The 23,719-nt window shown below is 40.5% G+C and overlaps 2 protein-coding genes across 3 annotated transcripts; both read left to right on the top strand.

Annotated features, from left to right (window-relative positions):
* The first annotated feature begins 1,543 nt into the window (after positions 1–1,543).
* Positions 1,544–23,657, top strand: LOC119560930. 2 transcript variants are annotated; one of them, XM_037874666.1, is made up of 7 exons: positions 1,544–1,851; positions 3,795–4,334; positions 20,360–20,877; positions 21,346–21,697; positions 22,742–22,968; positions 23,032–23,137; positions 23,241–23,657. In XM_037874666.1, exons 2-7 carry the CDS (start codon positions 4,190–4,192, stop codon positions 23,354–23,356), a joined length of 1,464 nt encoding a protein of 487 aa, XP_037730594.1. In that variant the 5' UTR covers positions 1,544–1,851; positions 3,795–4,189; the 3' UTR covers positions 23,357–23,657. The 2 variants fall into 2 exon arrangements, with proteins under 2 accessions (XP_037730594.1, XP_037730593.1); XM_037874665.1 differs by lacking the exon at positions 1,544–1,851 and having other exon boundaries at positions 2,856–4,334.
* LOC119560932 lies at positions 10,581–11,735 on the top strand. Its single transcript, XM_037874667.1, has one exon. The coding sequence runs from the start codon at positions 10,643–10,645 to the stop codon at positions 11,645–11,647; it is 1,005 nt and encodes a 334-aa protein (XP_037730595.1). The 5' UTR covers positions 10,581–10,642; the 3' UTR covers positions 11,648–11,735.
* Positions 23,658–23,719: the final 62 nt, after the last annotated feature.

Below are 23,719 nucleotides of genomic sequence, written 5' to 3'. Positions count from 1 at the left end.
AAATGCGAATTTAATATGCAAAGGAATCGCATGGAGCCAGCCCAAGATTGCTCAAAGGATATCAGTCGAAGATTACCAGGCAAAACGATTGCGCCATGAATAAAGCGAGTGTAGAGAGCGAAAGGGAGAGATGGTTAATTTTAAAGCCACACAGATTTCGATTTCGTTATGCTCCCTGAAAGTAATTTCAGAAATCGTACATAATTATTCAATACTCCAGGTTTTTCTGGTAATCAGGAAATCGAAAGAAGAGGTTTAAGTGTTTCGTATTTTGGTTCTTGAACTTGGGCAAAGCAAAAACATTTGTCTATTGCTGCTGATCAAGAATAAATTTACTTGGTTAGGTTCTTTTTCTGTTACATGCATTTTCAGAAACACAATTTACCCCTTTAAAAGGTCTTGAGCACCGACGCTAACGAAAAGGATTCAATACATTTGTATCAATAAATGCTTATTTGCAACAAACGTTTTCTTGGTAAATTGCCTCAGACCTTCATACTTTTAAGCTAAAAGAAAACAAAAAGGCTGTGTTCATTCAATTTGCATTTTAAAATAATCTCTGAATAAATTATTCGATTTGATAATAAAAATTGCAGAAAATAAAACGTATATCTTCGTATTATCCTTTATTCCTTAAAATGTTTTTCCCAAAGATAAAAAGGTGAAACAAAGATTGACCGTATAAACATATTGATTAATAAAAAAACATTTAAGTCTTATGGTAAAGGCAGCAGCTTACATATTTTCCAAACAATATTAAAATAAAATATGTGAAACTCAAAAAAATTTTAGTTGTTTGATATAATCGTTCCTAAAGCATCTGGGTCATCCGCTTTCATCGGATAAGTAGAGATTGTTATAGAATTACATTTTTCTCGTTTGAATCTTATAAAAATGCAGAAAATCGCCACATGTCGAACTGGAATATTGGTAAGATATAGTTCATGTTTTATTATTTTATTCATTATATTTATCGATAACATTTCTGTGGTAGGTTTATCAATCAGGTACTTAGACGATTTTTATTTTCAAAGAACGATTACAATTTGCTATTGATGCTTTTCACAAACTCACATGCCATTGATAAGAAACCAGTAAATACTGGTTTTAACTGCCTGTTGAATTGAAGCGGTTAACAGAGGTCCTTTAACAGCAAGCTGAGAACACTGTGGCACACCCCTGTTCCAGTTTTCAGATTGTCCTTCGTGGAACTCCCCTATCCTAAGTCGTGGAAAAGGAACAGGACTAAGGGGATGTTCCAGCGAACTGAAACGAACATGAGGTCTTGCATCTCCCTTTTTTACTGACACTTACGCTGAGGCTATCTCCCTTTTTTACTGTGTGACCATTTGGAATGAATCCGCAGGGGAAGTTGGAAACCAACGGAATTGGAATCGGACCTTTGACTGGTGAATCGAACAAATAGCGAAGGAGGAAACATCGTGAAACTGAAGGGGTACAATGGACCATTTGGCATAGGCACACTGCGAATCGCGAAATGCTCCGGGATTCAGTTTCAAATTTGCATGGCAGGCGGCGGACGTGGCGCGCAGTTCGAAATTTCAAAAAAGAAGCCATAAGTTTGAATTACTTCGCGGGCGCCTGTTTTGGGTGCTACGAAAGTGAATGCACTTGGCATCTTCAGACTCAGATTCGGATTCGGATTCGGGCTCTGACTCTGATTCTGATTCATCGGCGACCGGTCTTTGTTTGCGCGAATGTGTGCCAACCAGGATGTGGGCGTGTCCGCCCCCGCCCCCGCCGCCCGATAAAGTGAAGTGCCGGGGAGTGGAGTGCAAGAATGCCCCCCATTTCGCGAAAGTGTTCTGTGAAATCCTGTGAGAAACGGCTGTGAGTGCAATGTGTCCTTTATAAATCAGGGAAAATCACATTTTAAATTGCTGCGCATTAGAACGGATACAGATACAAAGGCAGGGCCACAAGGAGGCAGCCAGGCAAGATCGAAAGTCAAACGCCGTCAAACGTTGATTGCGTCGTCGTCTATCCACGAAACGTGAAAAATGAAAAAGGACGAAGGAGAACGTGAAGGATTTGACTGATGTGAATGGGGGGAAAGATGTGACCTGGCCGGAATCCCCCTGAAAGGTGGCACGTGCTATTGTTCGGCCCCCATCTATTTCAATTTGATTATATTGATGAGCATATGATGTAATATATGGAAATGTAATCTGATTAGAGGCAGACTTATCCCCGCACTCAGAAGTCGTGCTCTCCCATAGACTTTAAAACTCATTAATGTGCAAAGACGTCAATCCCCAGGCCTTTGGTATCATTAGATAGACATAAGGCGAAAAACAAGCATTGGATGGCTGGAGCTAACAACGATGCTGGCAAATCAATAGAGGTGTTGAAACAGGTGCCAGACTTGGCCAAGATACTGGATAGCAGTTCTAAAAAAACTCAAGAAAACATTGAAAATGAAAAGGATTTTACGCTTGGCAACGCAAAGAAATTCAGCAAAAGTATCACATATCCCGACAGGGGGCAACGTTTATTAATTGAGGGGGAGTTCGGCAAAAGTGAAGTATCAACAACTGCCAAGTATTTCTCTAGGAATTCAGTTATAGGGTGGGCGCCGAGAGAGAACACTAAGCTTGCAAGAAGATAAAGACAGATTTACTTCAGATTAAAGAAAAACACTGAGGATGATGGGTGTCATCATAGTCATGAAGACCTCTGTCATTTTTATATTTGCTCATGTATATTTAGCCCTGTATAAATAAAATGCATAGTTAGGCAAATAGTGTTTTCTATGTTGCAACTATCAAAACTTTTGTTGTAGAAATTGTCAATATTTACCAAACAATTTACCAATCGAAACAATAATATTGAATAAATATTTTAATTCTTAAAGTTACATAAAAGACTGCAAGAATATAATGTTATTTAAAATAGTATTTTAGCACCCATGTGCTATAATCATACTTAGATTCTCAGGTTTTTTACATGAGATTTCATCTTCAGGTGAATAACAGTTCTGTGACTATACTTAGAAAGCCCGTTTATCCCTGTAATTGAATAGGTTAAAAGACCAACTGTCTTATTCAATGTAAGCTTTTGTGAGTTGTGTCCTTATATAAGTCAAACCTATATGAACTTTATACGAGAAAACCTATGGGCACCCAAACATACATAAATAATTTGGTAAATAAGGTTCGAGAGGAGATTATTACCATTTCGGCACAAGATTACTCGTGTTTCACAGTAAACCCCACCTGTCTATAAGGGAGTTAGGAAAATCTGGGAGGCCAATGAGCCGGTTTCCTCGCCCGAAAAATAAATATCAATTTGTTGCTTAGCTACCCTAATTACACGTCGGTCCGCATCGGCAGACATCCTTCTAATCGCCCCATATTATGGAGTGCAATAATGCATTAGGTCTTCCGATTTTTTGCTATTTGGGGACTTCGATTTTCCAGCTCTGCGAGCTCTGAGCCGGATAAATGGGGTTCTGGCATTCATTTGGAGGAGTCGACACAGTTTTGCAGGCAAAACGACTATTTGGCCAACAAAAAATAACGAGCCAGCCATTAAAAATTTGCCAAACTCAGCAGAAGCGGAGGAAGTAGAACTAATGGCGAGTGGAAGAGGAGGAGCGATGGGGCCATGCAATTCATTAATTTATTGACTTATAATCAAGCCAGCCCGAAACTTATGCCCAGAGGCAGAGCCGGATAAATATCCATTTATCACATAAATAGAATGCTAACAGCAGTGAATCCTTGGTGGTTTTCTGTTTTCCTCGGACCGAACTTATACTTTCGCCTTTCTAGCCTGGCTGCTGCGGTTGGCTTTGCCAAATAAAGCAAGGAATAAGTTAAAACATACGTTCTCTGCGGTCTGACTCGGTGAAATAGAAACAAAAATCCTGGGCCAGGGGCGGGAAAAGACAGTCACGTCCGTGCTACTCGTCCCCTCCTCCGGTGGCAATGTGGTATGCAAATTCAACCGAGAAGACTTCATAAAAGCAATGCAAATAATTAAATAACAGAGCGGGAACAAACAGCACGGAGCAGCAGCAGCTTGACATGCTACTTGGGCTGGCGAAACTTGGATTAACTAGCTGCGAGGAAATAAATACGAGATACGAAACACAAACTCCGAGATCCGCAATCCGAAATCAAATCCCAAACCAATCCAAGTTCCGCCCAGGTGCGACCGCCGACAGATGCCCTCGCCCAATAAAATGTCCTGGCGGGAAAAGGAGTGCCCCGCAGGACGAGGGGCGGCCATCCTGGCCGGGAGAAGTCCGGGAACCGCCAGCATACTGTTGGCGTTTCTGGCAGCTGTCAGCTTTCGTGGCATGCGAGCGCGTAAGTGTAAACTTCTTTTACTTGGCTGACACGGGAAGGGAATCCGGCGTGCACTTCTGGGCACGGATTTCGCCGCTAATTCGCCCAGCAATGCATTACGATATAGTTACGATATAGCTACTAATAACTAAAAAATATTTTATTAAATAAGTTTCAGTTATTTTAACACATTTTTGTACGAAACAGTATACATTTATTTTGTACTATAGCATCTCATTACACTAAGGACAAAAAATTTCATTGATTTCAGTTCACTGACCTTAATTTAGGGAATAATGTACTAAAAATGGCTAGGCATGGCCTTAGAAATGTGCCTACCATATATATTTAAGGACTTAATATCTTAAATAGAAGTGTAAGGCTACCTATAGCAGACCATTATTCCCATTTTAGTCCATTACGTCCTTTAAGGCATGTATAGCCATTTTAAGAACATTATTCAGTGAAGGAATTTTCAAGGAATATTTATGTTCTGGGTGTAACATATTCTTGACTTTATCAATTATCTGCTTACTTTATTATTTTCTATACGAATCAAAATCGTTTACCTATAAAACTTATTCGAATTTTAGTAAAACTAGTTTTAAAAGTTGCGTATTTTCTTATACATAAGATCATAATAATGATATGGACAATGGAATATATCTGGGGTCGAAATTTATTTCTGGAAAATAATATAAATCTATTTTACCTTTACACACTAATTTGTAATTAAACAGAAAAATCCCCTTTCCAATTTCCAAATCAATCCGAACTTCGTAATCCACTCTAACACTCTAACACTCCGAATCGATGTTTTTCGACTCTGAACTACCCACCATAAACCCACGAATCGCGTAACCAACTGCCAGCAATCCCCTGATCCCATTGGCATACGAGTCTACGAAAATCGGTTCCCGGAACACCCCTGAGACCCTGTGTTTACCATGCGAGTCTGCCCCATGTCCCGAGTTCCGAGTACAGAGTACCAGTACCGAATACCGAGTCCCGGCACCCCTGTCCAACTTTTGGCTACGTGCTCCGCTCCCTTCCGCACTGCTTTGTGCCGTTGAGTTGGGATCCATGTTTGGTGCTTAGCTTTGTTTTTGCATGCATAGTTAATCCAATTTCGCACATTTTTGTGCAAGTGTCGAGTGAAGCGTTTGCCAAATTTAATTTACATGATGAGATTTGCTTGGCTGCATTGTCGTTGGCAACTCGTTGGCACGATTTTTATAAGCTTGTCGAGTTAATTTAATCGTGCAGTGCAAATTTTCATTTAGTCGAGCGCACACACGCGCCTCAATGATTGTCAGACACCTGTCACCCGAGAGGAAATCCCCAGTTCGCCGCCAGAAACTCATTACGCATACGCAGCGTGTGAAGATTGTGACTCCGCACTGGCTGACGTTTGCCTTCGTTTTTCGAGTAGTTTATGAAAATGCCTGGCATATTTTCTAGCCCAGCCTAATTGGAGGGGGCCCTGCTAGCCGTCTCTGCTCCTGAGTCTCGAGTTGATTAAATTTTGTGCGTGCACAGGTTGCGTGGGTGGGCTGTCTGCTCAACAGGTCGGATGCGTGATGTGATTGTGCCCCCCTGCGATATTACCACCGGACCGAGCTGCCTGTGCACATTGCTTTCATCAAATTGTCTAATTCATAGTTCGGTGTAATTACGGGTTTTCCCTTCATTTCTGTACCATTTCTGAGAGTCGGATTGAATAAATTATGAGAGCTTGCCACTTCAACTTGAGTGAGATCTGCCTCAATCTGATTTCACTTCTGTGGTAAGCCTTTAATGTTCTGGGCACACTTGTTTATTTGCGCACTGGTCAAATATTGGCTGCCACAACTTGGTCTTGGGGGCCTTTTAAAGAAGCTCACAGTTCTTGCGGCTGAATAATTGCCAAATAATATTTATCATCTTGTTGTGTGCTCATCTCCCCGCTGCCGCCTTATCTAATCAATCTCGGCCGAACTGCTGGCAGTGCCAAGGCAATATCATTAACAACACATGCTCCCGTTCCGCTTCCGCACTCATATGTGATATAATTAAATTGGGCACCAGCAAAAACGCGCAGAGCCACAGTCGGAAAAACAATGGCACAGCCAGAGGGAATAGGAACAAGTAGACACTCAAATAACACTTAAGCCATCAATCAGCGCACTGGCCAAGGTCAAAGGCGGCGCCACGCCCATGTCCATCTCTGTTAATTATACCTCGGCCATGGACCGCATACCAAGCAGCGGCGGGCGAATTCAACTTTGTTTTATATAAGAGATACAAGTATTTACCATAGAAAGGCTCCCAAGACAAATGGCGGTCAAATGTCACGTTTAATTTATTTATGGCCAAAACACATAACCGTTGGAGTGGGCCAGGAGGAAAAAAGGCACTCGAGCGAGGGGCGATGGGCGTGGCCCGAGGGCTCAAGGACCGGGCTTTAATTAAATAACTGCGCTAAGTGGAGCCAAAGAGTTGGCGTCGCTAATACAGCCATTAGCCGAATTCGTTGAGAGCCCATAAATTTCAGGCACCATCTCAGGAATCACAAAATAATTCCCGAACTCTGCACTCCCTTGAATAAATTCCAGCTTACTCAATTCGGAGGCAAGGCGATACTTCAGACTAATAAATAGCTGGTGGCGACAATTAATTAACTCCGGTTTGTCTTACTGTCTAAGTTTTCATATGCAAGCAATATGTTTTGCAGAAAAGTTGACTTTACTAATATTTACTGCTTACTAGATATGAACCATAACAGAGGAGTTATATCTTTTGACATATAAATAATACAAATAAATTAGGCTTAAATGCTGTTTTTGATTTCGAATTCATTTTGTCATAGCATTTTTGGAAACAAACCGAATTAACATTTTTTTAATATATTTTACTAGTTTCTATATATAATACACTAATAAAACTCTAGTTCGTTATCAGAAATATTAAATTTAAACTCAAACCTTTGAATTAAAAAAGTCTTTAATTTCCGAGGTTCGAATACATTAATATATGAATAAATAATATCCAGTCAGATTGTGTCTCATTATTAAGACTCTAAAGTTGTAATTAATTTACTGCTTGAATCGTTACCCTATTACCATTGTCCCATAAGACCTCCTGATGCCCGCTCTGTTAGTAATATACCTTTTCACACTCCCCACTTAATTCGCATATTTACTGAGACAATAAATTTGGCTTTGGACAAGTGGTGTACCGGCTACATATATATTTGTCCCTCAACGGACGCACACGAGGATGTTTGGGCCACGTTTTCGCATCAAGTCCGTAATGAGCCCCCGACATCAATGGTAAGCCTAACACAACCCATCGCGGTGAGTGTTGTTGTGTATTTGCTTATTCATGTGTGTAAATTATGAGCAATAACAACGGCAGTCCCATCAATGCGAAAGACAACAATCGTCAATCAGGAGGCACGAAGGCAAAAGGCTGTGAAAAAGCGGGAGGGAAACGCTTTAAAGCAATCGAAGCCAGTCGAGTGCTAAATGGGCGGCCCCTGCCACACCCACCGCCCACCGCCCACCGCCCATCTGCCACTCCCCCACGCACCGCCCGCACTTAAGCTGTGTAATTGCTGTGTGCGAGAGCAGAATGGCACAAAAAGTCGAAGGCGGCCCACTGTCGTCAGAGTGAGCGATACGACGCGTCGCCATTCGGCTCAAACAAAAAAGGTAGAAATACGCCTGTGGTATTTCAGACAAATAGATCGATATGCGACAATTAAATTCCCTGAGGATGGTGTTCATTAAGTTCAGACGAACTCAAGGACTAGCTGTTTATTTTTGTGAAGTACTTATTTTTCCAAACAAAAAATTAAATTTATTAAGCTACAAACTTCTTAACTTGCATTAAATAATATGTAGTTTATGACCTAAAGATAAAACAACAAGATGGTAATGGTCAGAACAATATCTACATGAATCCTGCTTATAACATTCCTAATATAAATGTTTCTGCAGTTGAAAGTTTTGTGAAATGAAATCATTAGACTGTTAATAATATCATTATTCAACAAATTGTTTGAGTTTACGAAGAAAAGAAAAACATATTATTTTCTAAATATGTAATACATATAGGTAATTTACACACAAAGCCACAATTTATAGTAACACTTTTTTAAAAGTGCTTACAACTCCTGCGGGTTAAAAGGATTACCGATGCCACTGAAAATGTTCGTTGACTAGTAGATTTTCTGTGGCATATTCATCCAATCAGAGCGCCGTCACCAATCCATCACAGGGTTACCCTCGTCAGAAATCGGCTGCTATCGGGACATGGTGGACCAAGATCGCAGGAGAGTCCATGAGACCGGTCGGGGTTTAAGGGTAACCACAACAAAACGTGAAGCCATTGATAAAATGCGCGCCGGCTGCTGATGTAGGTCGGATCCGGAATGGGAACGGGAATGCAGGAGCTGGAATTTATGATTCCATTTTTACCTCTCTGCTCGTTCTTGCAACAGCCCCCGGCCATGTGAAGATTTTCTTTGGGGAATGCGAGCGGGGAAAACTGTGTGGGGGAATGCAAATGGTTGTGGCTTGTGAATTTCTCTCGCAACAATGAGACATGCTTCACCGTGGCCGGAACCCCTGGCCGGCGTCATTGGCCTAAACCCCCGCTGTGCCACTGCCGACGCCCATGCTAACAGTCCCTGCATGGATCAAAATCGTACGGTGGCCTTTCAAAAGTGAAATTCAAATTTATTTATTATTGTTGATAACTTTACGCAGGCAATAATACTTTGTAGAGGTACATCACTTGCAAATTAAAAATACTACATTTTTATTTATTAAGAAGGGTATATTGGATTTGCATGAAATTGTTTAAAACGTTTTAAAGTAATGTTGTCACTTTATAAATCTTGCGATCCTTAATAAGCACATGCTACCCAATTTTTAACTAAAAAACTGAAAGTATCACACCTATTTAATAATTTCACGAACCCCGTTCGTCTCTATTTTCTCGCTGTGTACCTTTTCCCTGTGTGTTTGTGACATCCATTCGAGCAGTTCGATTATGCATGTTCTGTGCTTGGGGCGGCATAAGGGGATCGGGGCAGTTTCTAATATTTGCTGAATGCTGCGAACCAATAAATGACAAGTTATGCCCTCTAATTAATGCGCTTCAGCATGCGACAAGCGTGTGCGGCTTCTGGCCGAATGATTTCGGCCTGGTCTAATGGGCGTTATTCCAGGGTCTTGACCAGACCCGCCATCCCCTCTGCGTTCGGCTTAATTTCGGCACATAAATACCCATGGTCCGCACCCCGGAGGCGCCATCGCCGCGGTGGGAGGAACCTCATATGAAGCCAGTTTTTGTGGTCGCATCATGACCGGGCCGGCGTTTCATTTTTCAACTGTCAGACTACCGCAAAGCCAGTGACACTTTACTCCCCCGCTGGAAGATGATGCAAAAGGGGTTATCTGGCGGCGCCTCGGGCTTGAATACATACATGGAAATTAAAATGACATTAGGTCAGGCGAGCGGAAAAAGCCAGAGGTTCCATTATTTTTTAGCTTTAATTTTTGAAAGAAATCGTGACATTTTATCTTTAACGGACACAGGCTCCGGGGCACTAAAAGGAACCTTAAAATTTTATAATAAATCAAAGACGATTAACATCGGAACAAATGAGCACAACGTCAGCTCAATGATACCTAACTAAACTGTAACTAACTTGACTTTAGTAAAGCTAATTTCCACATTACTACCATTAACATATGTCACTCGACGAGTGTTTTCACGAAATATACAATTTTGCTAATAAACTTAGACATTCATCTAGAGCTAAAATGTTCTAAATTTTTCTTTTACACCGCCACCGCTCTTTGCTATGAACTATTTTTCCAAAGTCAAATAACTCCTGTCTTTGCTGTTATTCGTTCTTAACTAGTGAGAAATTTCCGACAAGGGGGAAAATCGAATAATTACGATATTGTTAGAAAAAATATTTACTTTATCAAGGTCGTTCAGCAGAACTTTTGTAATATAATCATCACTGACCCGACCAGTTATCATGTTGTAATTGAAGTTTTTAAGGAATACCCCATATGTCAAACAGAAATTAAGAAAACTTAATTTGAACTAGTTCAATCAGATGAGTTAAGCAACCCTAAGGGATGCACAACTAATTTTGGAGCTTGCCAAGCTATCACGCTTTGATTTGTTGTTTCAAAATTCCTCATTTTTAAGTTAGGCCGTGGATTATCTATTATACAATCTTCCATCGATGGGTTGAATCATTGTTGCTTGAGATACATATATCAATCGTATTGCTTTGAGAAAGTTCGCGAACCCTGCGCCTCAGGATGAGTGAAAAACCCATTGTGCACGAGGGTTGCCAAAAGGTGGAGGTCAAAACCCAGTTGCACGTGCTTCTTTCGAAGCAAATACTAAGTCAACTGTTCCCCAACACTAATATCATGAAAAATCTGCGCTCCCTCACCATCGGGAACATATCCCAAGCAGTTCTGGAGGAGATCTTTGCGAACTGTGGACAGCTGCAGAGTTTAATGCTGTGGGATAGGCTGGGTCCCGGCATCCTTTACAATATTCGGAATATAGGCCTTTGCAGGACGTTGAGGGTGCTTATGCTGCCACTGGAAATTGCGACACCGCTGGCCGTTTGCCGCCTGGTGAACCTAACCCATCTCACTCTTCAGCGCCAGAACGTCTGGCCGGGAATCGACTGGCTGTGCACTGTGGCAGCCATCATTCAGGCCAGAAGGTTCGACCTTCAGGAACTCAGTTTCAATGGGTCCTGGCTGGTGGCTCCCCTGGACCTCTCTCGGCTGAATCTTGCCAATTGTACTGCTCTAACGGACCTGAAATTGAGCAACTGCAGCCTGAGCGAGCTGGGTTGTCCCCCACTGCCATTGACCTGCCAAAGGATCAGCTTCCGGCGATGCTCTGTGGTCAAGCTGCACAGCTACACAAGGACCCATGCGCTGTTGCAGAACCTGGAGGTGTTCGACTGCCAGGTGCTGTCGGAAGCGCCCCTGCTGCGGCGCATCCTGAGCCTGAGGAAGCGCCTGACCGACCACGCACCTCTGCTGTTGACCTTTAGCCAGTCCCCCAAGCTGCGATCGGAGCACACTGAGTGGACCCAGGAAGAGGTAAATGAATTCAGCCGGTGGCTGAAAGTGAAGGAACTGGAGCCCCAGCAGGCGGATACATGGAACCAGCCACTCGGCACGGTTTCCATGAACTTTTCCAGCTCTATCAACTATTTGCCCAACCTCTCACTCCCGGAGGATAGTATTCCGAACGCCGCTGATATTGTCCAGAGGTTGGATCCTTTGCAAGGAGATTGAATGGGAACAGCAAGCTTTGCATGCCCACGAGAATTAATTTTATTGTATTCCTGTGTTTTTATTTTACATGTCAAATATCTAAGAAATCGTCCACTTACAATTATCAAAGTTCAAAGTTAACCACACATCTTGAAATATGAAAAGAATGTTATACAATTTACCATTTTCGTTTCGTTACCTATTATTCCTTGTACCATTTTAACTTCATTACAATTATGCTTTTACCCGTCACAAAAAGTATTTAAAAGATCTCTATTTTATCATTAAGCATGTTCCGAAAAAATTAAACAAACTTATCAATTGTGTAAACTCCGTTGAAAATATATTTAACAAGGTCTCTAATGTAAATGTGTGTGTGTCTAACAGTTTTAGGGTCCTGGAAGCTTGTTCTACCGCTCAGCAAAAATTGTTTTAACACCTATTATATATATTTTTAGTCATTGCCTGCGGAATTTCTTCATCATGCGATTTTTCATCTTTTTGCATTATCATTATCATTATCAAAATTCAACCATTTCGATTAACTACAACTAATATTTGTTTTATTCAAAATTGTCACATTTTAGGGGAACAAATTCATCAATGCTATTGAGTTGAAGTTCAATTTTCTAGGTTTACTGCTACTACTACATGTGTGGTTAAGTAGGTTATATATACGAAGAAATTAAAAATGTATTTACCTATAATATGTATATAAGACATTATTTTTACTGATTATAATAAGTATTGTGTACATTACATACGTATTTGTATTCGGGTCCGAGAGGTCTCACTGGCGATTCAGCATTCCTAACTAAGGATCCTTATAGTACAAAGTGATGGTTTTTCTTTGTGCCATCTTTCTAACGTTTAAGCGAAAAATTAGCTTTCTGTACAAGTGCCAAAATTCTAATTGCATACATGCATGGTGTTTTTGTCGTAAGCCCAATTAATTAGATAAAACTACGATTTTACTTACCCACTCAACTGTAAAATAAGAATTTTTATCAAGAGGGGAATGTATGCACTTCGTATTTTATAATGGTATTTTGCAATTTAATTGTGAATTCTTGCGGAAAGCACTTAAAGCCCCCGAATCATCAAAAAACACATTTTAACACTCCCATAATTTAATGAATACAAATCCCACGTAAAATACCTCCAGTCGGCAGATGCCCCATTCACTTCAAGTGGCACCCACCATATAAACCATACCAAATCTAACCTCGAAAGGCTTTCGCCATGTGAGCCCCATATTTGCTTTTGGATCGCCATTTTTCCAGTTGGCTGACTTTTTGTTTATCAGAGAGCACATAAATAACAAAAAGTTACCAAAAACAAGGAGTAAAGTGAAATTTATGTGTACCGCATGTAATTAATAATAAAAGATATCGCGCAAACGAATTAAATGGTTCTGTGTGTTTAACTTGCTTGTTAGCCTGTCCAGAACGGCGCTTAATTAGACCAACTTCCCCGAGCACACATTCCCAGCGCCCCTGCCTGGCCCTTTTCCCGAACTTTATGTTTGAGCCAACTTAATGGGGTCCGAGCAGTGCACCAGCTAATCGGGTTAACCAATCCCAAAAGCAATGTTAACCTGTTGTAATTGTGTGTTACCTGGGCGAGATGGGGGATTGGACGGCTTGGCAGGAGGACAGGTGATGGCACAAAGCAAAGATCGTAAATGGTACTAACAGAGCTGGGAGGGTGAGCACAATCTCGGTCAGTCCTGGAGAAGGGATGCTACTTTTTCCTTAGCCTAAGCCTAATGCTAGCGAATAATTTCTAAAAATTAATGGTGTAAATCTCGAATGTTTTACCTTCTAGTCTATTATTTGAACCATTATTTAAATATTTTTTTATAATATTTCTTCCCAGTCAATTTAAAAGTCTTTAATCTTTTAAATTTTAAACACTCTCGCTTAATTTTATTAATTTGATTCGGCTTTATTAAAATAAATCCTGTTGAAAGCAAAGGTATATAGAAATATTATCCAAATTTAATATAATTAATAAACATACACAAAAACTCATATATTTATATTTAAATTTGGAAATAGCCATAAATTTAGCTGATTGTTAGTTGAATTTATAATAAACTTTTTGGCGAAATCGTGTTAAACGCCAGACGTAATCCCTGAAATGTTAAGCCCCGCAACATTTGGTTTTAATTCCTGCAGTGTCGCAATGGTTGTTCAGTTTCCAAACGATATAATCCATGCATCATCTCATGGCGGCAGTCCGATTAGACACGAAGCCCCCTGACTGGGTTTGGCCTTTTTCAACTTTGCACTCGAATGAATACGAAATTCGAAATTCGCGCGAAATTCCCTGACAGAACCCACGACAAAGATAAAGTTTCCACCAGCCGCCCCACGCCGAAGGTCCCCCACTTGAATTATTATGTTATAGCCGCTGCTTTGGGCTGGGGCGTTCTACATTCCGTGTTCTGTGTCCCGAACCCGAAAAGTTTGCACCAATCATTGCTCAACCATTTGAGTAGAAATTTTAAATTTATTGCTCTGACAATGCGACAGCAAACAATAACATTAACAAAGTAATAACTCAGGACCCCTTAAATGATTTCAATTATTTGCCCAAAATGTGTGACGAGCGCCGGAAAGAATGGGCAGGCAGTGCTATGGCAAGAGCCCAAAAACCGAAATCAGTTTATGTGGTTTACTGAACAGTTACACTAATTACCGCACAACAAATCCGTAGCTCTCATTTAGCGGTGTTGTTTCTGCACTTGTTGTACTCCCAGTTGTTGTCGGTTTCTGTTTTTATAAACTTTTGTGTGCAAATAGTTTTTAATTACGTAGATATGCTGGCAGCAAGAAAAACAATTGAAAATCTAACCAGGGAATAAAGTTTAAAGCTGTTGGAACTCACCCAGTGAGGGATTACCCCTGTGGACCTCATATAGTTTAAAAGCTAGAATTGTATTGTAACTAGTAGGTCCTCCTTGGCTAGGTGTAAATTACAGGTTTATTTATCGGGCATTTGAATCTTGTGCTAATAGGTGAACAAAATAAGCGTAGTTGACTGCAGTTAGCTCACTCACAACTTAATACCAAAATGTTGTGCGGTCAACATTTGACAAGCAAAGTAATGTGGTTCATTTTCTGCATCTAAAATCATTCACATGTGCTTTTAAATATCTTAATACCATTGTAGAGCTTCGAACGTAATAAATTCAGAATACAACTTTAAAACTCTTTAAAGAACGTTTAAATCTTCTTCAAAGCAACAATAAGCTTAAAAGCATTAAACATACAAAAGGAAAAATCACAATAGACGAGCGACTCGACTTTGAAATACCTACTGATTACTGTTTAAGTCGAGTTAATAATATAAAGAAATACAACATATTTCCTGTTCAAATTTAATATAATAAGCACCTTTATATTTTCCGAGTATTAACTGCAAGGTTTACCTCACTTTAACTGCCCATAACCGAGTTTAAACTTACGTCGAATCTTATTTATGCAGTGGACCGTGGCTCGCAACTTTGCAGCAAAATTAAGTTATTTAAAGCCAACAACGCCGGCTACTTAGGCGATGCAACTGCCTGCAGCTGTGCAACTCCGGAGTGGAAAGTGGAAAACTATTTCTGCGAATTGTTCTCGAGCGGAGCATTTAATAAAAATGTAAACTTGAGCGGAAACTCCACTGCAGCCCAGTCCTCCGGCCCACAGACTGGCTCACTTTATGGTGGCTCTGTGTGAGCATTTGGCATAATATTATTTACATAATAAATACTTAGTTGTTATTTGTTGTGCTGCGCGTAAATTTGCCGCCCGAGGCGAGACAGCGGAACGGGGGGCGACGCCCGAAAGTAGGCAATCCGGCGATGGTGGGTGAGCGGGCGGATGTGTGGGTGCTGGTCGGGTGTGGGTGGATGTCCCTGGACCTCACAGAATGTATAATGTGGGCGGCGTGACTCTGTAATTCCAGGCCCATCTGCGGGATTTCATGCTCTAATAAAATTGCAATGGCCGCGAGCTCAAAGCTTGATTGGATCAGAACAAAGACGAGGAATAGTGACCAGTTCGCCAGCTCTCCCTTAGTTTCACTAGAATTTCCAGCAAGTCAAGTAAGGAAATCTCTCAAAAGAGTGGGATAATCACGGCCTAACGATTTTAAATTACCAAAAGAAAATATGGTTTCTTTGGTAAACAATTTTCTTAGCTGACTGCAGCCAAACAACATATTAAATTTGGTTTTTGAAACAAATATGTATTCCTTCCAAAAAGCAGAAACTAACGTTGTTTAAAAAGTTTACTTTTTCCCATTAAGCGGGCATAGGAAATAGCTCTTCTCAGTCTCTAAAAACACACGAACAGCATACAGCAGCAGTCGTAACATACACATTGATAAACTGCCCCCTGCCAAATAATTACTCTGAATTACATAATTAAACTCATAAACGCCAACGGAACGCTACAATAGACTATAACTTTGTATGCAAGAAGCTTAAATATTTTAATGAAGCGGGCAGAACGAAAACATTTTAGAAAGTGTATTTATTTAGTCGGATGAACAATCATTTTTCGTCACAAAATTGTATATCAGAAGTTTTGTAAGTTAAAGGTGCGATCGTCTTGGCCCCTTACCTCGTTATGAGGTGTTTTTGCTTGATAAATAAAAGACAGAATGTCAATGTATTGAAACACCACTAATTTAGATATTTAATATTTTAAATCAAATTGCTACTGTGACTAAACACAAAAAATTTGGTTGGTAAAATTGAACAACGCTGAAATATTATTATTATTATAACAGATAGAGTAGTTTACAAAACTAAACTAACTTAAGTAGTATAGCGCTGGCTGCAGGGCCTATGGGTATCATAAAATATGGCTGAAATAAAAACTGTACTTTACTAGAGAAAGTGGTTGTATGTTGTATTTGTTTTTGCTTTTCTTACTATTTAATAGTTAAGCCACTACAAACATGGTAATGTTTACGTGATGTGTGTATTTTGTTATTGCATTAGTAATAAGTTGATTAACTATCAAAAGTAGTTATTCTAACGTAATATTTTCCTCACAAGAGTATGTAACAATAACTTCACAAATTTTCCCCAATGTGTTTATAATTCCTAACTGGGTCTAGCGTCTCGTACACCTAGAGACCCAAGCCAAACTCTGAAAAGTTTAAACTTTACCTAAACATACATTCTCTAACCTTTTTTATTTTGCTTATAAAATTACAATGCTAAAGTGACGTATCTATGAATTTAATTAATAATTTTAAAAATGTTATAGGTATATATTTACCATAAAAAATGCACTAACTATATTTTATGGGTTGGATAACTATAAAAATGTATAAAACTACAATCCATGGGTTGGGTCCATAATACCCTTTCTTATAGTTACATAACTATTCCTTATAGTAACCCTTACGTTTACGTATTACATAAGAGTAACTCTTTACCAAACGATTTTTTGTGTGTTAAAAAATTTAAATCTTTGAAAACTACCATTCTATGACTACATACCATTCGGTAAGTCAATGTAATTAAAATAAATCGCTTTTGATAATTTGATTCACTCCTCTTTTCGATTACTGTAAAAATACACCAACTTAAGCTACCACTGTTTTTTATATTGCTCGAGGGATACTTCCCCAGGTCCAAGAACCACAACCATCAGTAGACCTCCTACCACCGATAAGGTGTGAAAGAAGTTGTACTTCAGCAGATCCCTAGAATCTCCATCGTCGAACCACCAGGCGTTTGTGGTCACATTCCACACGGTGAGAAGGAGCGAAAGACACAAAGCAGCCATTCGGGTGCGATAGCCCATTACGATGAACGCCATCAGGATCAGGCCAAAACAGTTGAGGACCATGGCTGCAATGGTGAAGTACTGCTGGAAGAGGGTCAGATACATGAGGGCCAGCAGAATCCTTCCAGTGAGCTGCATCAGATGCTGGGATCGCCGGCTCACAAGAAAAGGCAGTCCAGCTCTTGCTCCGTAGATGCGGCATGCCACCGCCTCCTTGTTTTCCACATGCAGAAGCAGTAAGCCTCCAAGGAGCGAGAAATTTCGGAGGAGCAGCTTCAGTTGCAGAGGCACTTCATATATGTGAACCTTAAGCAAAGTAAAAGTAACAACATATATAAAGAAGTGCACAGAAAAAAAAATAGTATTGGTATTGGCTTTCTTTAATAGAATTTTCTTAGAAAGGAAACCCAAGAAATAACATTTACCAAAGGAATATCAAATTTATCCCTCCGTTTTTTTCTGGGTTCAAGTTTTAAGAGGCTTAAAAATGTATATTTATAACTTCTTAGAACTAGAATGGAATATTCCCAATGACATTTCGCATACTCTGCATGTACCAGCTTAGAATGGATAGAAATAGTTTTTTTGCTTTGTCATGACTGTAATCACAATTATTTGGATATGGGAATCTAGAATATTTAAAGACCTCATAAGGACAATACTAAAACTTACCTGGAGCAGCACTAGGCCGGCCAGCAGGGTGACCGCAAAATTAGTGAACAGGTGCAGGATGACCAGAGTCGAGCCCACCAGCTGACCCACCAGGTTAAGCAGGACTATTGCCACCGCAAGACCGTCTGAGCACTGGTGGTGGTCCTGGAGGAAGGCCAGCTGTTCCACCCACTGGAACCACATCCGCAGGGCGTCCTCGAAGAAGGTGGCCACCAGGCAGAAGCGGGCCACCGAGGGCAGAAAGGGGCGGCACCGCCGGGCGACCTCCTCCCCCAAATCTTCCGCCCTGCGCAGCCATTGGGTCCCCGTCTGGCTCACCAGCATGTCCTGAGATTCCTGCTCCAAGCCGCAAACTCCACTTACAAGCAAAGTGATTTCTCTCGGCGTCCCTGGCTGACAGTCGTGGCAGTGATAACAAACGGCCAGTGCCACTCTGAGTAATCGTTCCGGTCTGTATCGAGTCTGTGGCACATCTTGAAAAGATTGCTCTGTTAAGAGGCGGCCAAGGTGGTCCTCTCCCGGGCTCATCTGCAGTTCTGTAAATTTCATATCATAATGCATACTTCCCTTACTAACATACATATTTTCTCAATAAAATTAAACAAAAAGGCTTGTTTATATTTCTAAGTCAAGGTTGTGCAAGGGGTTACACCACTCGAACAATTGTATTGTAGTTCTACAACTGGACAATGTAACGCCAGTAGGTTAGTTTATCGGAAAAAATAGATCTTCTTTTGTGAATTAAAAATTGTTCATTTATATAGACAGCCGCAAAAAAAATTAACATTTGAAAAGAAACAACGCTTATTTTTAGAAGGCAGCAAGCCGTGCTCCTTAAAGTTCTATCAAAATTACCTTATAAAAGTTGAGCTGTCATATTTTTAGTATTGAACTTGGTTTTATACACACAAACAAAATCGATTGGTAAAATCTACCAATATAATAATAAAAGGGTACCGAACCATCGTATTGTCAATTTTACCCATCAAATCAATACTCTTACGTAGTACGTACACGTAAGAGTTACTATAAAATGTAACCCACAGATTGTAGTTAAATAACTATGTAGTTATTCAACCCATAAAATATAGTTGGTGATGTTTTTATGGTAAATATATACCTGCAAAATTGATAAAGTTAATGATTAAAATTATAAGATGAGTTTATTTTTTTGGAAATACATGTTTTGAGTAAAATCTTAACTTTTCAGAGTTCGGCTTGGGAGCCTAGGTGTACGGGGAACATTTTTGAAGTTATTGTTGCATTCTTGTGTGTGGAAGATCTTACGTAGCTGTAACTATTTTTGATAGTTCATCAACTATTTACTATTGCAAACGTTACTATGTGAACAGTGGCTTAAATATTACATACTAAACAAGGCAAAAACAAATACATATACAACCACTTTTAATGGTAAAGTACAATTTTTGTAGTTACCAAACTATCGGCATTGCTTAATTTTACCAACTAGATTTTGTTGTGTGTAAAAAACATGCGTTAAATTGAATTCAGTTTTTCATAATTTCCCTTTCATAATTACCGCCTAAAGACCATTCCCCAGTGCCCTGAAAATCGCAGCTGGTGTGACAAAATATAAATTCACACGAAATTATCCCCCATCAATATCAAGATTGTTTGGCGCCCGGAAAAACGCAAATCCAACGTCCATAAAACCCCTCGAACACTTGACCTGAAATACAATCGAACCCAATGCCCTAAGCAAATAAATTTGCATTTTCCATGATGGATTGCAATTTGCTGCTGCAAAATGTATACATTTTCTAAAATATTTCGCAATTTGTCAATTAATACGCAAAAGGCTTTGGCTAATGCGCTTTGTTTTATGGAAGGAGATAAACAAACAGTTTTTAGTTCGTTTAAATGCAAAACAAGTTACCCTTTGATTTTTTTTAGGATGCGATGCTCTATTAGTTTATGGTTTCTACGTTTGTTGTTTGTACTTGTTTCACAGACAAATATTTGCAATACATGATTATAATTAATATGTGAAAATAACTATTTCTGAGAAAAAACATTTTAATATTAAATTGTAACTAACAAAATAAAACATTTTAAATGCATAGCCAAAGCGTGAAGGGTATTCCATCCACCGCATTTCCTCAAAAACTTCCGCAACCCTCAACTGACAGCTGCGCCTCGTTTGTTTGTCAGTTTGGCATAAGCCTGAAATAATTATTTGTGCAGTAGAACTTCGATAGGGTCCGTCATCCGATGTGTTGCTCATCATTCCTGACCTATTTTGCAGCGCTGGCAGCCACGGCCACTCCGATGGAGAACGCATCGCTAATTGCCCCGCCGGCGACGGGGACAACCACAATGGCGGTGGACACGGGCCCAGGATCGACGGAACCCCCTGTCCTGATGCTGGGCGACGCGCGGCAGGAGGAGGAGGACACCACGGTGGTGGATTCTTGGAGCGACAGGCCCGACACGGCCACGCTGACAAAGGGCTTCTCGATTCCCACGTATTTGCCGCCCTTTCCGGACTTCATCCCCGCCGACCTGCCGCACCTGCAGCGGAATGCCTCGTCTCGAGCCGCGCATCCTGCAGACAGCAGCAACATCAACAGCCCATCCGGCAGTCCGGTGCCGCCTAACGAGCAATCCCGTCTGCACGCCTACGACAGCGAACAAAAGGCCCAGCAGCTGCGCCGCGAGAAGGAGCTGGCCAAGGAGCGGGAGCTCCTGCCCCGCCGCCAGCTCAGCCTGCCGCCGCTGAACGCCACCGTCCAAGCTGGCCAGCACGCCTATCTGCCCTGCAAGGTGAGTGGGTGTGGGGTGATGGGGTTGATAGGCCAAATGGGGACAATGGGGAGCCATCTGGCTGAGTGAGCAGGCTACATTGGGAAACAGTCCTTCGTTCTGCGAGAAAGTGGGTACAAAATAGGAACGGTTGATTAGGCTTGTAATGTTTAAAAGAAAACATTTACAAATACTCTTTTGTATTGCAAATGGGTAGAAATAAATATTTAAAATATTATTTACACAGATTTGAGTTTACTCGACTTTTCACTGTCTAACTATATCTGCACATTTTAAAAATCAATCTTAAAGATTTAAATTAAGTCAGCAGTTATGAAACAATCAATAGAAGAATGTCTAATATTCTATTAATTTTAACAAGTTAAATGTTTAGCCTTATTGAAACGAAGAATAAGATAATAAAACGTACTTCACCTTATTCAATTAAGCTATATCCCTAAAGATCACTCATGCTTTCTCCCCGTGTAGCTTAACCAGCACTCCGGTAAGCCGCTCTCCTGGGTTCGTTTGCGGGATGAACATATCATTGCGGTGGATCACACAACCTTCATCAACGATGCCCGGTTCGCATCTCTGCTCCAGTCGTCCACCTCGACGACAATTGTATCAGGGGCTCCTCCTGCGTCCGCGGAGACCCCCACGGCTTTCTCGGGAAACGGCTCCGCCCACGGGGGTCCGGGAAGTCAGGAGAGGGGCAACGGCAGCAGCCTCAGCTGGACGCTGCAAATCAAATATGTGAAGCTCGAGGACGCCGGCTGGTACGAGTGCCAGCTGGCAACGGAGCCAAAAATGAGCGCCAAGGTGCAGCTGTTTGTGATAAGTAAGTGAAACGACTGCTAACCGACAAATAGCCCACACTGGCAAAAAATCTGTATTTTAAATCTATATTTTAAACTGTATATATCGCTCGTTAACTAAAAGTGTGAGGTCCGTGAATTACGGATGTAATTATGCAGAAATTTTAAAAATGTCTTGGTAAAATACCAATGATATAATTATTCCCGCATTCAAAATATGTTTTATTTTTCTGGTCCAAAAAAGGGCATTAAGCTAATTAAAATATTCCTTAACATGATCAATTTTTTATTGCAAAATATGAAAAAACCAGTGACCGTAATAATTATGAGGTTTATTTTGTTACTCAACAAATAACACTAGTTTACAGCCACAATGCCCCAAGAAGCATGATAGTAGTTCCTGGTAGAGTTGGACCCCTAGACCACGAAAACGAAGTCAAAAACATTTTTTGATAAGTTTATTTTAACGATATATTTTTTTAAAAATGCTTTTATTACTCGAGTTGCAAGTTTAGGTGATATATGTTTTTGTTTACAACTATGTCACCCTTTAATTTTGTCTAATAAATGAAACAGCTATTATATTGTGAGCTACACTCGGGAAACAATTTAGTGACTGTAAGGCGTCTGTTGATATCGTAAAAACTTTTAAAAAAATCCGAAAAAATTAAGAGATGTACATTTTTAAAGTTACGTCCAAACGAACCAAACATATGGTCAAAATCCATGGTAAAATAGGTTTACTTTATTTTTAAAAGCAAGGTCGACCGCAGCTTCGCCTGCGGATATTTCATAAACAGAGTTATGTTTATAAAGTTTCAAAACACATTTTATTCGATAAACAAATTGAATTTGGCTGATTTTTATTTTTAAATAAGAGATAAATCCGACAATACTCTGCATAATTTATGTAAAGTAAAGTTTGCAAAAACACCCATATCCATACCCATATAGGCAGGACGTTAAAGACACATCGTTAAATAGATCCATGGGTCACCCCCAAGGAACGCTTTAAAGGGAAATGGTTTCACAGCCGTCGTGTGCTAACACTTTATCCCCACCCACAGCACCCCGAACCGAGCTAATCGGCGATCGGCAGCGCTTTGTGAAAGCCGGCAGCAAGGTGGAGCTGCACTGCATCGTGCGAGGCACCCTGGAGGCCCCCAAATACATATTCTGGTACCGAGGCGACCAACAAGTAACTGCCGAAAACGAGGCCAACGGTGCCCAGAGCGGATGGTACACGCAAATAGACAGGAATATCTTCGGCAGCACCGAGCATAATCGGAACACGGTGAGCGGATTTGGGCGGCACTGGAGTTCTTAAGAGGATTTCTCATAAATATCGATTTTACAGATTGGCTCGCTGGTCATCCCGCTGGTGCGCAAGGTTCACTCCGGCAACTACACGTGTGAACCGGAGAACAGTGCGGCAGTTTCCATGCAATTGCACGTCTTGAGCGGTAGGTGACTCAAAATTGTTAATTCTTAACAACTCTTTCAGTTTAAGAAAGATTTATTTTGAATGTTTACAAAATAACGTAATAAATAAATTCATAATTTCAGGGGAATACTCCGCCTCTGCCATAAAGTCGACTGCTGCCAACCTCCATAGACTGGGCCACGGATACAGTCTCCACCAGTGGCTAATCTTCCTTCTGGTGGCCCTGAACAAAACATGAGTGGTTCTAGAGGAAATCCTATCATGGAGTGCGCTGGAATTATTATCCGATCGGGGTGTTTCGTCTAAGACATTAGTTTAATTTCTAGGTAAATTGCACTTACACTCAAACGATGATATGGTTTATTCTGCTGACACTTCTTAAAGTCTAAGCTCAACTTTCCGAATATAAACAACATTTTTATACAAATTCTAGACTTAACAATGTTTTCCTTTACTCTAGCAATTAGATCTAGTTCAATAAGAATTATCATAAGCATCTAAATCCGAGTAACGAACATTTATTTGTTATTTGCGTAAATAAAGCCTGAGGCGTCTTATGTAAGATGTGAATGATTATTGTCTTGTCTAAATCCATTATTTC

The sequence above is a fragment of the Drosophila subpulchrella genome, unplaced genomic scaffold (assembly GCF_014743375.2).
Source record: "Drosophila subpulchrella strain 33 F10 #4 breed RU33 unplaced genomic scaffold, RU_Dsub_v1.1 Primary Assembly Seq354, whole genome shotgun sequence".
In the NCBI taxonomy this organism is placed as follows: domain Eukaryota; kingdom Metazoa; phylum Arthropoda; class Insecta; order Diptera; family Drosophilidae; genus Drosophila; species Drosophila subpulchrella.
This window is presented reverse-complemented; position numbering and strand designations above follow the sequence as displayed.

Excerpts from the sequence above, each read along its gene's own strand:
- LOC119560930 (XM_037874666.1), top strand. The coding sequence starts at position 4,190 with ATGCCCTCGCCCAATAAAATGTCCTGGCGGGAAAAGGAGTGCCCCGCA. Across the intron at positions 20,878-21,345 it reads ACGCCTATCTGCCCTGCAAG|CTTAACCAGCACTCCGGTAA; the intron begins GTGAGTGGGTGT and ends CTCCCCGTGTAG. Across the intron at positions 21,698-22,741 it reads GGTGCAGCTGTTTGTGATAA|CACCCCGAACCGAGCTAATC; the intron begins GTAAGTGAAACG and ends CCCCACCCACAG.
- LOC119560932 (XM_037874667.1), top strand. The coding sequence starts at position 10,643 with ATGAGTGAAAAACCCATTGTGCACGAGGGTTGCCAAAAGGTGGAGGTC.